Source organism: Rhinoraja longicauda, chromosome 28, assembly GCF_053455715.1.
Source record: "Rhinoraja longicauda isolate Sanriku21f chromosome 28, sRhiLon1.1, whole genome shotgun sequence".
Lineage (NCBI taxonomy): Eukaryota > Metazoa > Chordata > Chondrichthyes > Rajiformes > Arhynchobatidae > Rhinoraja > Rhinoraja longicauda.
This window is the reverse complement of record NC_135980.1, coordinates 829,092-845,374: the sequence shown is the minus strand read 5'-3', so window position 1 is coordinate 845,374 and position 16,283 is coordinate 829,092. Positions and strand designations below refer to the sequence as shown.

At 45.5% G+C, this 16,283-nt stretch overlaps 2 protein-coding genes across 3 annotated transcripts; one reads left to right on the top strand and one right to left on the bottom strand.

The window, feature by feature from the left end:
• The first annotated feature begins 1,943 nt into the window (after positions 1-1,943).
• Positions 1,944-2,354, top strand: LOC144607139 (histone H2B-like). Its single transcript, XM_078423764.1, has one exon. It carries the CDS (start codon positions 1,989-1,991, stop codon positions 2,352-2,354), a length of 366 nt encoding a protein of 121 aa, XP_078279890.1. The 5' UTR covers positions 1,944-1,988.
• Positions 2,355-5,987: 3,633 nt separating this feature from the next.
• On the bottom strand, positions 5,988-12,890 carry LOC144607276 (uncharacterized). 2 transcript variants are annotated; one of them, XM_078424004.1, is made up of 3 exons: positions 12,274-12,890; positions 6,286-6,383; positions 5,988-6,124 (listed from the first exon to the last, which is right to left on the bottom strand). In XM_078424004.1, exons 1-2 carry the CDS (start codon positions 12,849-12,851, stop codon positions 6,320-6,322), a joined length of 642 nt encoding a protein of 213 aa, XP_078280130.1. In that variant the 5' UTR covers positions 12,852-12,890; the 3' UTR covers positions 5,988-6,124; positions 6,286-6,319. The 2 variants fall into 2 exon arrangements, with proteins under 2 accessions (XP_078280130.1, XP_078280131.1); XM_078424005.1 differs by lacking the exons at positions 5,988-6,124; positions 6,286-6,383 and adding an exon at positions 9,684-10,203.
• Positions 12,891-16,283: the final 3,393 nt, after the last annotated feature.

The following is a 16,283-nucleotide window of genomic DNA, read 5'->3' as shown; positions in this document are numbered from 1 at the left end:
TATTATTTTTAATTTAAAAGAAAAAGAGGACTTGGCCTCCTCCTCCTCCGAGTTGGTGTATGGGGCCCGTTGACGGTGCCCGGGCAGTTCATCCCACCGGCACAGGGCCAGGTGGAGCAGCCTTCGGCAAGCTGGCGCCGGTGCCCACGCCTCGTCATGGGTCGTTCCATCTGCATGTTCCTTCTGTTCTGGAGGACTGCCAGTTTGTCTTCCTGAGCAAGGATGCTCATCGGACACCTCTCCAGCCGTCGTACGAGGGCCCCTTCCGGGTCCTCGAGCATGGCTCATCCACATTCGTCCAGGACATGGGGGGTCAGCGAGAGACCGTTTCGGTTGTGCAGTTGAAGTCAGCTCATGTGGATATTGGTCAGCCAGTACTGGTTGCGCGGCCCTGCCTGCGGGGTCACCCTCCGTCTTGGGTATCCCCTCTGGTATCTGCTCCGTCCCCTCCGCATGTCGGCCGGTCGCCGGTTCCTACACCGGGCAAGGTGCACACCCGGGTTGGTCGCCTCGTGCGCCTCCCTGTTCATTTAGTGCTTCTGGATGTTGCGGGGGTTCTGTGATGGTCCCTGGGGATTAGGCCGCTCTTTGGGCCATCCCCCTCGGCACTAGATGGACAGGGACGAGGGACTGCCCAAGACTACGGGGTTTCTCCGAAGGGGTTTTTTATCGATCATCACTTCGGTGGAACCCGTGGTGTGTGGATGCAAGTTATCGGCATTAAAGATACCTTGAAATCTGTCTGGCGACCCAGAGCCAGCAAGATCTGCGCCGCTGCTCCACTCTCTTCCCCGTGCCATCTCCCTCTAATACAAAACAACAATACAATACAATATATCTTTATTGTCATTGTACAGTGGTACAATGAGATTGGGAATGCGCCTTCCCTACGATGCAATAAATGAATTAGCTAATCAGTATAAATGTTTACAACCCAGTGAAACAAAATTAGAAACTGTTTTAAAACAGTATAAAGTTCAAGTAGGTCTGTGCCGGATCACTGGGCGATGTGACCATCCGGCTCAGTAGCACCAGTTCATAGCAGCTAGGGCCCTGCGGTTGAAGCTGTTGCTGAGTCTGGAGGTGCGGGCGTAGAAGGCCTTGTCGCGTCTGCCTGATGGTAGAATTTCAAACAGACTATTGCAGGGGTGTGAGGAGTCTTTGCGAATGCTGGTGGCTTTTCTGAGGCATCGTGTGTTGTAGATGTCCTCCAAGGCTGGTAGCTGTGTTCCGTGTAGCGAAATAAGAACAAACACAAGTGTAGTTGTTGTTCAGAAACCCCGCATCCCCGGAGCGAGGAGGGAAGTTTCACTTGTGTTTGTTCTTTTTTCACTGCGTTAGAGGGAGACGGGGCCAGGGAAGAGAGTGGAGGAGCGGCGCAGATCTCGCTGGCGCTGGGAGAGAGGGAGCTGACACCCTCCCCCTTCCCGCGCTCCCGCTCCCACTCTCACCCGCTGCTCCCACTGCCCCCAATTTCTCCCCCCCTCCCTCCCTCTCACTCTCTCCCTCCCCGGGGTGATTGGCGGCGGTGGCGGCGAGGAGGTAAGTTTCCTTGAGTTTGTTGTTGGTGAGGGGGGCTGCGATCTCTCGCCTTGTCCCGGCTCTGGGTCGGCGGCGATCTGCTCTCCAGTGAACCTTCGCAGGCAGCTTCTGCCTCTAGTCCCCGCCCCCTAAGAGCTTGCTGCGGGCCGGATGTGACCCGCCGGCCATAGTTTGGAGATCCCTGCTCTAGTATCTATGGTCCGCAGTGTGACCCGGACAGTATCCTGGCTAATGGGAATGACGTCTGATTGGTGGAGGGAGGGATTGTGACGCGTCCCCCTCGGGTATCCAATCAGAACGTTTGACCAGTGTAATTATTCATCTCTCAAGCCGACCAATAGAATCCGTTCGTGCCCCATCCCTCATTAGCATAGGGCGACGGCGCTGTCTATTTAATCCGCGCTCCGAATAACTGTTTTTATCTTTGATTAAAATCCTCTGAGAAAATGCCAGAGCAGCAGAAAACAGCTCCCAAGAAAGGCGCCAAGAAAACCTTACCGAAGCCAGTGGGCAAAAAACGCAAGAAGTCAAGGAAGCAGAGTTACTCCATCTACATCTACAAAGTGATGAAGCAGGTTCACCCTGACACAGGCATCTCTTCCAAGGCCATGGACATTATGAGCTCGTTCGTCAATGATATTTTTGAGCGGATCGCGGGCGAGGCGTCCCGCCTGGCCCATTACAACAAGCGGTCCACCATCAGCTCCCGGGAGATCCAGACCGCTGTGCGCCTACTTCTGCCCGGGGAGCTGGCCAAACACGCCGTGTCGGAAGGGACAAAGGCGGTGACCAAGTACACCAGCTCCAAATAAATATCCACAGAGTACGGACAAAACAAATCGAAAACCCAACGGTTCTTTTCAGAACCACGTATATTTTCGGTAAAGAGTAAAATTTCGCCAAGTAATTCTGACACGTTGCTCTCAAGATTTTTGCTTCGAATTTAATAAACTTGTTTCTTCCACATTTAAGCATCCGCTGTCCGGGATACCCCTGGCAGAACTGCAAAATTTCTCTACTGGAAAACTAAGGAAAGTCCACAATTACTTTCTCCGCATGTGAGGCCCTCTGCAATTATACATAATGCCAATTTGGAGCTGACTACGGTGGTCAGCATATATTTACGTGCTTGTTGCTGGTCTTTTAATTGTTAATTAATTACCGCCACCCCGTGTTGTAACTGAATCCCACGACAAGTCGAGGCGGCATTGAATTCGCGGACTTTCACAAAATAACTAAACAGTAGAGACAAGAAACTCAGAGGGTCAGGCAACATCTTAAGAAAATGTGGATGGTATCGTTTCCGGTCAAGAACCTTCTTCAGACTACACTAGTTTCATTCGCGCAGTTTGTGAAGAGAAACCCGTCCATAATCTTTCACTGACCATCCATTGCCGCTAATGGACGCTCAGAAACAGTTTATTCTTATTTCGATTTGTAACCAATTGAAATAAATGTGGTGAACAACATTCCCATAAAATCTCGGGATGTTAATTTAGACTTAAAGATAATGTTAAAACTCAGACGTGTTAAAACACACACACACACACACACACACACACACACACACACACACACACACACTAATAGTAGACTTTCTTTGCAAGTTAACCGTTTTTCAAATGTCAGTTGTGTGTGGAGGGGAGCTTGGTGGTTACAGAAGACGCAGTATGCGCTCGGCAGATACCACAGTAGAAGAAACCTGTGAATGAAACCACGGCTAAGAAGGAACTTAAGCCAAAGCTGAGGGGGAAACTGTAAGCAGAACAGGGATAAAACGAAATAATGTAAAACATGCGTGAAAATGGAAGCTTGGAAAGAAAATGCACGTTTCAGAGCCACACCATTTCTGCGCTCAAATGTTAAGAAAAACAGTTGTATTGCGATATTTCCGCTATTAAAATAATCATAAAGCGTAAATAAATGCGAACTTGCGTTATGCTCGATAGAGAATCGCATGTACAGTATTTTGAAAATCGCGGTTTGTTTATCCGGTTAAAGCTACTTTGGGACAATGGTAAAGTGAGCACGTGAATCAATTATAGAAATAAAAACAGGACATATTGGATGATTTGGCTACGACGCTCTCCGCCTAGCAGAGCTGGTCCTCACTCTTAACTTATCCTTCTACTTCTCCCACTTCCTCTAGATCCAAGGTGCAGCCATGGGCATTGGAACCTGGCTGCTGTCGATCGCCCCCCCCCCCCCCCCCCTCCGCTGTGCCTGCCTCTTTATAGGGTACGTCGAGCAATCGTACCCAGGCATACACTGGCCCTACTCCTGAATATCTCCACGACATTGACGACTGCACTGGGGCTACCTCCTGCACCCATGCAGAACTCACTGACTAGATTAACTTCACTGACTAATTTCCATCCTGCACTCAAATTCACTTGGACCATCTCTGACATATCCCTATTGTTTCTTGATCTCACCGTCTCCATCACAGGAGATAGACAATCGACTGAATTCTATTATAAATCTACTGATATTCATAGCTATCTCGATTGTACTTTTTCCCACCCTGCCTCGTGCAAAGACTGTCCCCTACCAATTCCCTGCCAACGCTGCATCTGTGCCCAAGATGACGTGTTCCATACCAGAACATCTCAGATGTTCTCATTCTTTAGGGAACGGTGGTTTCTCTATTGCATCATAGATGAAGCTATCACTACGGTCTCTTCGATATTCCGCAACTCTGCTGAGCCTCGCCCTCCCCCAGTCACAACAGGGGCAGAACCCCCTAGTCCTCACCTTTCACCCCTCAGCCATTGCATACAGCACATAATCCTCCAACATTTTCACCACCTCCAACGGGATCCCACCACGAGCCACATCTTCCCATCTCCACCGCTTTCAGTGGAGACCTCTGCAACTCCCTGGTTAACTCGTCCCTTCCCACCCAAACCACCCCATCCCCAGGTACTTTGCCTTGCAACCACAGGAGATGCAACACCTTTCCCTGTACCTCCGCCATTGATCGGTCCAAGGACCCTGACAGTCTTTTCAGGTGAGACAATGGTTCACTTACACCTCCTCCAACCTCATCTACTGTATCCGCTGTTCCAGGTATGGGCTCCTATAACTGAACAGCTCCACTCAGTACTCCTAAACCTACCTGATCTGCCGGTTACTAAACATTCTCTCTCCCGCTCCCTCTCCACGTCCCTCTCTACCTCCCTCCCTCCCTCCCTCCCTCTCGACCTCCCTCCCTCTCGACCTCCCTCCCTCTTTCTACCTCCCTCTCGCTGCCTCCCTCCCTCTCTCTGCCTCCCTCCTCTCTACCTCGGTCTTTCTCTACCTCTCTCTCTCTGTATCTCCCTACACTTGAACAGGTGGTAAAGAGTAAAATTTTGCAATGTAATTCTAACAGACATTGCTCTCAAGATTTTTGCTTCGAATTTAATAAGCTTGTTTCTTCCACATTTAAGCATCCGCTGTCCGGGATACCCCTGGCAGAACTGCAAAATTCCTCCACTGGAAAACCACAGTTACTTTCTCCGCCTGTGGAGCCATCTGTAATTATACATAATGCTAATTTTGAGCTGACTACTGTGGTCAGCATATATTTACGTGCTTGTTCCTAGTCTTTTAATTGTTAATTAAAATACCACCACCCCGTGTTGTAACTGTCCTGAATCCCGGACTGTTCACAAAACAACTACACAGTAGAGACAAGAAACTCAGCGGGTCAGGCAGCATCTTAGCAAAACATGGATGGTATCGTTTCCGGTCAGGAACCTTCTTCAAACTACACTAGTTTCAATCACCGCAGTTTGTGAAGAGAAACATGTCCACATACTGCAGCTATTTACACATTGACCATCCATTGCCGCTAATGAACGCTCAGAAACAGTTTATTCTTATTTCGATTTGTAACCAGTTGAAATAAATGTGGTGAACAACATTCCCATAAACTCTCTGGATGTTAATTTAGACTTAAAGATAATGGGAAAACTCAGATGTACCAGACCAAGTGGACCCATTGTGCCCACAACTCATCGGGTTGCCATTATGACATGGGAAAATCGAGGTTTTTCTTTAAAATAAATGGTTTAAAAAAAAATCTCAATGAAAATTGCGATTTTTCTTTAAAATTGTGTTTTTATCTGCAATGGTCTCGCACCCTCCCCTCCCCACTCCACCACCCTGAACCCCCCTTATCCCCCTCCTCCCCCACCCAGCCCCCCCTCCCCCTCCCCACACCCACTACATCCCCTCTTATCCCCCTCTCTATTCATAGGGACTCTCCAGCGGCGCCGCCATTCCCGCCCATTGGGTTTCCATTGTGACGTGGAACACGGAGGTATAACTGTGCATGGGCGGCTGACGGGCACAGCAAGTGGAAAAGGGATTTATTAACGTTTAAAATGTGAATAACAAAATATAACAACATTTTGAACATTAAAGTTGAGATTTATTTTAGTAAATTGTCAGTTTCTGTTTTGCGTTCTTTCTCGGTGATCCTCGACATGTTCAGTTTTTCTTTTCACCTCCCTTGTTTCCTTCTGCTCTTCAGCACCTCTCGATATCACTTTGCGGCATTCCTTCCCTGACCATGCTGGAACTTGTTTGCTCCCTCCTGTTGTCATGATGTAAAATAGATAGATATTCATCAGTATGTACATATTTATAAACTTCTAAATAAATACAATTTATTAATCAACACGGAAGCATTAGATCAAAATTCAATTTTTCTGTTTGAAATAAAATAAATCTCAATCAAAATGCTTTTTTATTAACCTGTTCTGCATTCTTTCTCATCGACCCCGGACAATCAGTTATTTCTCGTTACTTCTCTTGTTCTCTTCTGCTCCTCACCGCCTCTCAATATCTCTTTGCTGTTGATGAAAAAAAACATGAATATAGAGATTTATTGATGGGTTAAACTATAACTTGAGGAAAATGTGAGCACTTACGTCAGGAGTCATAGCTCAACGAAGCACGCTTTTAATGACAACATTCTTGGTCGATCTCCTATCTTTCAGGAATACTTTGACATTTTCCTTAACCTTTCCTCAGCTAAGAGCGACATACCATGCTGAAATACTGGTCCATGCTGAAATACTGTCCATGCTGAAATACTGGTTTCTCGAGGTATTTCAACACATTCTTCATGATTTGTCCTTGTGCTTTATTGTCAAAGCAAAACTTGACTGAATCGGGAATTGTCTCTGCTTAAGGGGAATGTCTTCGCCTTCAGTCAAAGTGAGCATAATCCTAGGAATCATATCAATCTCACCTTTGAAGTCTCCAATGTTGATTTTTGCAACGATCAGATTATCGTGTAGCTGTTCCACGATCATCCTTGTCCATTGCATAGCCTTGGGGTTTCCACGTTTCTCATTAAAATGATCGGAGATCCTTTTTTTAACTCCAATTTGTGTGGTGGTAATCCAGAGATCTCGACTGAATTGAGGAACTTTATCGGGAAGTGAGTAGTATTAGTTCCCTCAGTCACAGCATTGAAAGAAAAGTACTCCTTCATGATTCCAGGGAAGTGTCTGATACATCTAAAATTCATGCTCCTCATCATATCGTTGAGAGAACCACGATGCAATTGTCCGAGAATAATTCGGCAGGATTATCGAAGGCGGAATATATAAAATCAATGCAATCCTCCAGTGATCTTGCTGATAAAACCATGTCTTCTTGGATTTCAATTACATCGTCATCATTCTTTGAAATCCTGTCTTAACCGACTTTCAGCAAAAATTGAGAATAGTCATCTTCTCCTTTTCTCAATCGCATATTCCTCTTCAATTGAAATTTGGTGAAAGTTCTCCACAAGTAGGATTTCTTGAGGCAGGAATTTTCGACATCAGCATAATTTCCCCTTTTCATAACAGGAAGGAGTTGTCAAAAATCGCCACAACAAATGGTAAGAATGCCGCCAAAAGGCTCATCGGTCTTTTTGCATAGATCTCGAAGAGTTCTGTCCACCGCTTCAAAGCTCTCCCTCCTAATCATCGGGCACTCATCCCAAACAATCAGTTTCACGCTCCTGATCAAATGTGCTGGGTTGGAGTTCTTCTCAATGTTGCACATTGTATTATCAGTCATTTCGATGGGTATCTTGAATCGAGAATGTACAGTTCTTCTACCAGGCATCAATTTAGCTGCTATGCCAGAGGATGCTACAGCAAAAGCAATATCACCTTGACCTCAAAGTTTGGAGAGGATCAAGTTGGTGAGAAATGCCGTGCCCATTCCTGCTGGTGAATCAATGAAAAACATTGAAGGAACATTCCTTTCCAAGCAGCCGCACACATGCTCTTTGCTCACCAGAGACTCATTCTCTTCAATAAAACGGTGTTGTTCAGGTCTATTGTACTTCACGCAGCAATTCTGGATTGTCTCCATCAAGGTTCATCCTTCCATGTCTTGGTAGTTGCAAATGAAAGTATCCCAACGTCTTGTAATTCGCAAGCTTGTCTTGAAATACAACAGGGCCTGATCATGATGCCTCTCATCAATCATGACTTTTGGATCATCCATTGTTCTCCATTCTCTTCGAAGGTAATCTTCAGACATTGAATTCTTGAAGCGATCCTGTGGCGGTCCCTGGGGATTAGGCCATTTCTTGGGTCATTCCCCTTGGCACTAGATGGACAGGGAAGAGGGACTGCCCAAGACTATGGGGTTTCTCCTGAGGGTTCTTTTTATTGTTCATTGCTTCGGTGGAACTCGTGGTGTGTGGATGCAAGTTATCGGCATTAAAGATACCTTGAAACCTGCCTGGCGTCTAGCCTTATTCTGACTGCATCCAGGCCACTACAATCCCATAATTGTGTTGATCTCAGCACTCATCTGCAAAACGACAAACAAATCTCTCATTGCACCGGGGAGTCTTGTCCTATCAGCATCTTCCATCATCTGTTGCCAATATCGTCACTTTGCAACAAACCACTTTCTATGCAGATGTCTTTGAAGGAAGAACATGTCCGTCATGTGTCCTCAATGAATCGAAGGTTACTGGCTCTTTTACGTGATGAAGAAGCAGTCTTAAGTAGTAGAGGTCTTCACATCTTGGAGAAACAGTATACACTCGTCCCAGAATGTTGGCTTTAAAAATACCTGGAAGATCTTCCACGATCTTCCCAACCTTCCTTCTTTGCCATTTCTTGTTGTTCCACATGCAAAATCAGGGTACATCACCGTAGTACAGTGTTCTTGCAAATTGATCTCGAGAACACAATTCCATGAATTCAGTTAAAGTCGTTCTCACGATATCCTCATTTTTCACCTGCCGAACAGCATCGACTCTGATAACTACTCGTTTTTGTGGCAGATGTCCCTGGAGTCGAATGACAGTGGGGTGTCTCTCATGAGTTGGAAATACAAGGATTGATGCCACTGCTTCCGATGGACCAATGTATCTGCCAGTCAAGTACTGTGTAATTTTGTCATCCCTGTTAACTCCAAAAACTGCTTGATTACTCCCCTTCAAGGTGTACTTGAACATGTATTTGACTGACCTCACAGAGGAGCATATCTCAACATTGATGTGACATTGGTACAACTTCAATAGTTGAGCATTACAGGGCACCACCCATTCAGAAGTAATAGGTCGATCCCAGCGTCCTTCTTGATGTCCCTGAAATCCCCCCATATGTGGAGATCTTCTGTACAGAGGATATGAATTATCTCCACGACTTGTGCTTTCGATAAATGGCTTCTATGTACTAAAACTCTATTTTCTTTGTTTGTTCCTGAATTGCAAAGTTCTTTGTGATAACATCTGTTCAGACACAAATGAACTGACATTTAAGGAGCTACTAAATTAAGATTGTGAAACTGTAAGAATGTACTGTATAAAAATCTAATACTGGAACTGTAAAGTTACAATCATCATAGAAATCAAGCACACTTTAAGTAATGAGAGAAAGCAAAATGAATTACGTTGATAATACAATAATAATCTGAAATTGTAAAGTGGTTTGTTAGATTTGTCATTTTAATACGTAGAATTGGGTAAGAATGTGATGTTACCATTACTGTACATAAAGAAAACAGAGTAACTTGATGGAGTGTAAGATAATTGTTTCCTGTCCAGAGCAGTTAAACTAAGTTATCGGTCTTTTGGAATGATGAAGTGGTTCTGAAAAGAACCTTTGGTTTTCTGATTACTTCTCACATTAATCTTTTAGCCCCCAAATCCATACAAGGTGTTTCAGTGCGTACACCGCGTCCATTGCTGTCACTGTCTTGCGTTTCGCATGTTCCATGCAGATTACTGAATCCTGGGTGACATTCTCAAGGAAAAAACCTTCAAAACGTAGATGAGGCCAGAAATAATAATAATAATAATAATGCATTTTATTTATATAGCGCTTTTCATATACTCAAAGACGCTTTACAGAGATTTTGAGAACATAGGGAAATGAATAAATAGATAAATAAGTAAATAAATAAATGAACAGAGAAAGGAGACAGAAGGTACACCTCGTCGAGCCAAAATACACCTCCTCGAGCCAAACGACGAATGGCAGGTTTGGTGATGCCTTGGATGTTGTCGCGGAGAACTTTGCGGTGCCGCTTTGCACCACCCTTGCCCGGTCCCTTCCCATCTTTTCCTTTCCCTAACATGACACCAATCGCCGGTTCACAATTGAAAAATAAACGGGTCCCTCGACTTGTTCTTATACCGGCTGTGCGGACCTGGGAGAAGAACAACAAGAAACGCGAGCCAGTAAATATCATGTGACTCATCCTTCGGCGCAGACCTATCACTGCGGACATCAAGTAACATTTAAAAAAACAATGCACTTCCACAACGGAAAATGTTGCATATATTTGTCGATTATCTTGCAATTTGTGATATTATATGAATAATTGCGACAACAGATGCGTTTTTATGGGAAATGAAATATTTTAAAAGCGATGGATTTCATGTCAGGGAAACGAGTAATGCGAGGGAAACGATTAGTAGTTCGGAACGCGATAAAGTTCTCTATTCCTAATTTTAATCCTAAAATGACTTTAGTTACTATGGAACCATTTTTGCTGCAAGGAAACTATCTCTTCGCATTGACTGTTGGATGCTTATGCTTTTAGACATTAATCCCTTCTCGATCACAAGACATCTCCATTCCATCTCCTTAACCATCGTGTTTTTTCTCTTGGTAAAATAACAGTGAGCGGAAATACTAATTGAGAACTTTGCCTATCTCCTGCGTTTCCATGCGTTGATGACCACCTTTATTTCAGAATGAATCTTTCCTCTCACTGATCTGGCCTGGTCTTTTGGCTGTATACATATTAGTAACATAGAAAATAGGTGCAGGAGTAGGCTATTTGGCCATTCGAGCCAGCACCGCCATTCAATATGATCATGATTGATCATCCAAATTCAATAACCCGTTCCTGCTTTTTCCCCATATCCCTTGATTCTGTTAATACAGAAAGAACTCAAGGGGTCTGGCAGCAACTGTGGAGAGAATGGCCAGATGACATTTCTTCTTACAGAGAGTCGTGAATCTCTGGAACTTTCTCCCCTCGCAGGATGCGCAGGTGAAGTATTTAAAGAAGTGGTCGGTTTTTCTTAAACTTAACGAGGGAAAGCAAGAATGAACAGCTATGGAGAACTGGTCTAGAAGAGGAGATGAGGTCCAGGGTAGATCAGTCATCGGGCCGCGGCAGGGTAGCGGCAGGCTTGAGGGACCGAGTGGTCTATTCCTGCTCCGAATTTGTTATGTCCTTCTATACTTCTTCAACAGGTTATAGAATCAGAGAGTAATACAACTTGGAAACCGGCCCTTCAGCCCAACATGGTCATGCCAAACAAGATGCTCCATATCCACTCATCCCACCTGCCTGCAAATGGCTGATATTAGAAACTTAGAAAAATAGGTGCAGGAGTAGGCCATTTGGCCCTTCGAGCCAGCACCTACATCCAGCTTGTCCAATCCCTTAAGAATTGTTTATGTTTCTATAAAAACAATAATTTTGGCAGGGAATGAATGGACACATTTGATGTGGATGAGTTTCTTCACAATTGCACATTAGTAGCTGACGATGAAGGGCTGTGGTTGGAGTTCCCTAGAAATGCTGTGTACTTTTCAAATGTTATCCTAATTGTTAGTTACTAATTGTTTGCTGAAATATATTACGATTGGGAACACAGGTGTTTGCATAAGTGTCCAGCATTTCAGATTCAGTGAGCCTACAAATTAACTTTTTAGTTAAAGATGAATTGATAATGGTGACAAACATAATCCATGTCACCGGATTAGATGTAAATTATAAAATGAGATAAAATGTTACTATTTTATTTGAAGTTGAATAAATTACGTGAAAAAAAATGTATCAACAACTCATGGAATTTAAATGAAGATATTTGGGCAGGCAAGGGATTGAAAAGGTATGGAGATATGGGCCAGGCTACAAATGGGACTAGCTCGGTTGGGCAATGTGGTTGGCATGGATGATATATCACGAAGGGCCTGTTTCTGTGCAAAACTCAGTGCCTGAGGAATTCAACGAGTCAGGCAACATCTGTCGGGGAAAAGAACAGACGATGTTTCAGGTCGGCCCTTCTTCAATCTGATCACAATGGGGCGTAGGAGAAAGCTGAAAAAGGAGGGGCGTGACAAAGCCTGACAGCTCGATGTTTCTATGACTATTAAGATTTAACTGGGAGAAATGACCCTCTTGTCAGTAACTCCTAATAAAGATGTATGGGTGGCTCTGAAAAGAGCCTTTGTGTTTGGCTATTCAGGTTCTGTCTACCTCTTTCTGGCTCCCCGTCGTTGCCGCCCCCCAGCTCTGGAGGCAGGTCTCTTCGACACTTTCTTGGCCGCCGGTTTCTTAGCCCTTTTCTGGGCGGCAGGCTTGACTCCTACCGCTGTCCTCGGGCCCATTTTCCTCGCAGGCGCTTTTCTCTTGAAGCTCCTTTTGTTCCGATCTTTGCCTTCTCCCTGCTCGCCCTCTGCCGCTCTCGGCTCCGTATCCCGCTCCGGGAGAGTGGCCGCGGAAGTGTCAGTGCCGTCCTCAGATGGAGCGCACTTGTTCGCCAACGCGCTGCCCGACTGGTTTGGCCGGGCGCCGACCTTGTCCGTCCTGCAGCCGGCAGCCGACAGGGTTTTCTTTCCGGCGCCCATCTTGGCAACCTGACGCTCCTTGGTGGCGGCCACAGCCTCCAGGATCTGCTCGGCCGCGGCAGCTGCTGCGCCCTTCTGCGGGCGATAGGCCGCCTTCTTCTTGGTGGCAGCGAGTGGTGCGGGAGGGGCCGAGGAAACGGGACCACTGGTGAGATCAGGAGGGATAGCGGCGGCAATGTCCGCCCTCAAGGGTGCAATCTCAGCCATCTCCACTTCTAGCTGACGGACACCGCTACGGAAGTGGCAGCTCTGTGCAGGATCACGATTTATAAAAGCGAAAGGCGGACAGGGGAGAGACAATCCGTTGGGCCACTCCCACAACCCCAGTGGAGCTGCCCAATCCGCTGCTCCTAACGCCTCTAAGCCGCGTCCCTGATCTCCATCTCCCCACTCCATTTCCCCTCTGGTTTAATGCACCCTGTTTCATCCTTCAGCAAGATTCAACTCTTCGCTTTGTCAAGACATCTCACGCACTTCTCCCGATAAAAGGCTTTCTGCGGCACATCTGTAGCCGTTGGTGAGAGTTGTTGGGGACATGTCGAACTTCCTCTTAAAAAGACGGTATGCCCTAGTCTCAAGCCTCCATCTCTGCTGCTTCCGTGCCCAATATTTCCATTTTAGGCATCAACCTACCACCCTACCATCCCACTACCCCAGAGGGTGATGGGTCTATGGAATGAGCTTCTTGAGTTAGCGATGGCGGCAGGCATAACAAGACTCCCGGGCAGCTAAATATACAAAGTAGGTTTGGAAGGATATGGGCCAAAAGTAGGCAAAATGTAATCAGGCAGTAAGGAAACTTGGTGGGCTTTGTCACGTCGGGCGGAAGGGCGTGTTTTGGTTCTGTACAGCTCTATGACTTTCTGACTATAACTCTATAATTGATAATTTAGCTGGCCATTTATGATTAGTGTTCTTTTTAAGACATTTTTTGACTTGTTGCAAAAGGTAAAATTTTCAGGATATTGACTACAGGAGTTGGAATATCATGTCATGCCTGTACCTGAAATTGTTACGGCCATGTTTGGAGTAGTGCATATCGGTCTGGCCACTCTGCTGTAGGACGTATGTCATTCAACTGGAGACAGTGCAAACAGGAATTACAAAGATGTTACCAGGCCTGGAGGGTTTGATATATTAGGAGAGGCTGGGGTTTTTTTTGTCCCTGCAGTGCAGGGGACTGACTGGTAACCTTAAAGAGGTTCATAATACTAAGAATAGTCACAATTGTTTTCCAAGGTAGAGTAGTCTAAAATAGGGGACTTTGGTTTATGAACAGTGGTGGTGAAATATTTAAAAGACACCAGAAGGCAACTTGTACAAAGAGGATGGTGTGCACATGGAACATCGGTAAATTTAAATGTTTATGAGGAGATAAAAGGGAATTTGAACTTTCAACCATTCATAATTCTTCTTCATTCAGTCTTTGCCATATCTATTGTTGTCCTTGTTGCCTTTGTGCTTCAGTTTAGGGAGGTGCTGCTGAAGAAATCTTGAGGAGTTGCAGTAAATAGTGCACCACGTGGCCACAGTGCTACTATGGTGGATCAGAGGCCAATCAACGGTATTCTTCCCTGAAAAAAAGAGAGAAAGGAGGAGAATGCACTGAGTTAACAACAGGCTGTGCCTGGGAATTGATTGCAGAGAAGGATGAATAAGATGACTGCGCATTACAAGCCGGCTTTTGTCAGTCCAGTGGTGCCACATCGACAACGCTGAACGCTTGAGTAGGGACGAACTGCAGACACTTCAACCGAAGATGAGTCACAAAAATCTGGAGTAACTCAGCAGGTCATGCATCTGAAACCCTGAACACTTACTGTACAGCGAGCCTTCAGAGTTCATTAGAGCTCCTTCTCGCTGACACCCCCCCCCCCCCCCCCTCTCCCCCACCAACACCCCAGCTCTGTAGTGTGCCGTGGGTCACCAGGTCTCAGGTATCTAACGTGTCCTCCACAGCATCACCTCAAGGGGAAGCGGCTTCCAAACTGCGATGTCAACCATTGTATTGTAATGAGTGGAGAACCGATCTGCCATCCCTGGCCAGAGAGGCTTCACTTCATGCACTGGTATCGGACATAGACACAAGTCAAGGCACATTTATGACATGCAGGGAAACAACAGTTAAGCATCCTGATGTGATTAAGCACTGTAATTATTTGGTGCCATTCATAAAGATTTTTGTTTGGGACTGAGGTGTTCCAAGTTTAGTGGCGATTTCGGCTTCAGAGTCTCTGGCAAAATTCTGGCAGAATTCTGGCAAACAACTGCAACAATTCAATGGCTCGGGGGACCGAAGACGGTCCCGCAGCACTGGCAGCCAGAGTAAGTGCTTGCCTGCAGTACACCGCTTGTTCCCCAGAAGGCGTTGCATGGCAACAGTACGGTCGTGTCCCAAAAACTTTCCCAAACCAAGCCGTGATGCATCCTAATAAAATGCATTCTACGGCGCATCTGTAGAACTTGGTGAAAGTTTTTGGGACATACCAAACAGTCGTGACCTCGCCTGCCTTGCAAGGGCTCTATTGCAATCAAGCCGTGCACAGAAACAAGATGAAGGGAACAATATGAAGTATGGTAAAGTACAATTATAGATAGTCCAATGGTCTACAATGAGGTAGGTGGGAACTCAGAATTGCTCTCTAGTTGGTGATGGGATGATGGTTGTTTAATAACAGTCGAGAATAAACTGTTCCTGAATCTGGAGGCATGGATTGTCTCCTATACCTCTTGCCTGATGCGAGAGGGGAGAAGAGGGAGTGCCCTGAGTGAGACTTGTCCTTAATTATGCTGGTAGCCTTGCCAAGACAGTGTGAAGTGTAGATTAAATCATGTTACATGATGGTCTGGCGTGCGTCCACAATTCGCTGCAAATTCTTGCGGTCTTGGATGGAGCTGTTCCCAAACCAAGCCGTGATGCATCCTAATAAAATGCATTCTACGGCGCATCTGTAGAACTTGGTGAAAGTTTTTGGGACATGCCAAACTTCCCAAGCCTTATACAGAAGTAATGATATCCGCGAATACTCGGGGTCAGAAATGTGGGTGAATTTGCAGATGGAGCTGGGGTCCAGAGAGCTTGTCTATTTCCTGCTCCCCTGATTCTCAACGGGTTTACTGGAAAATTCATTATACTGCTGTTAACAAATGACCTGGATGTAAATTTGTTTATCATTGGGAATAACGCCTATTTGTTCAGTAAATCTACCAGTCCAGCACCACTGTAGACCCAAGAACATTACATTCCACAGTTTGGAAACAGGTGACACTGGAGACAATGATGATCACCTTTTAAAATCACTATATAGTGAATTCCATTATGAGCTGTTAGTGTAAATTCTTGTGTTCCTTGTTGATTCAACTGCTTGTCAAGATACTTAAACGATGTGAGAGTCTTCTTCAGACTCCTCCCACTTAAAAAAGTTATTTTCCTCTGGCATTCGTCCTATATATCCACTGTACTTTGTGTGAAACGTTGCCCCTTGAGCTCTTATTGAGTTATTCTCTCACCTTACACGTGTTCTCTGGTTCATGATTCCCCTACTCTGGGTAAAAGACAGTGAATCTACCCTATCTAACCCCTCATGATCTTGTACATCTCTATAAAATCACCTCACATCCTTCTATGCTCCAGGAAAC

Bases quoted from the DNA above. Each gene is read 5' to 3' on its own strand.
- LOC144607139 (XM_078423764.1), top strand. From the start codon at position 1,989: ATGCCAGAGCAGCAGAAAACAGCTCCCAAGAAAGGCGCCAAGAAAACC.
- LOC144607276 (XM_078424004.1), bottom strand. From the start codon at position 12,851: ATGGCTGAGATTGCACCCTTGAGGGCGGACATTGCCGCCGCTATCCCT. The intron at 6,384-12,273 runs GTAGACAGAACC...TTTCATCAACAG, and splicing joins CGACGGGGAGCCAGAAAGAG to CAAAGAGATATTGAGAGGCG.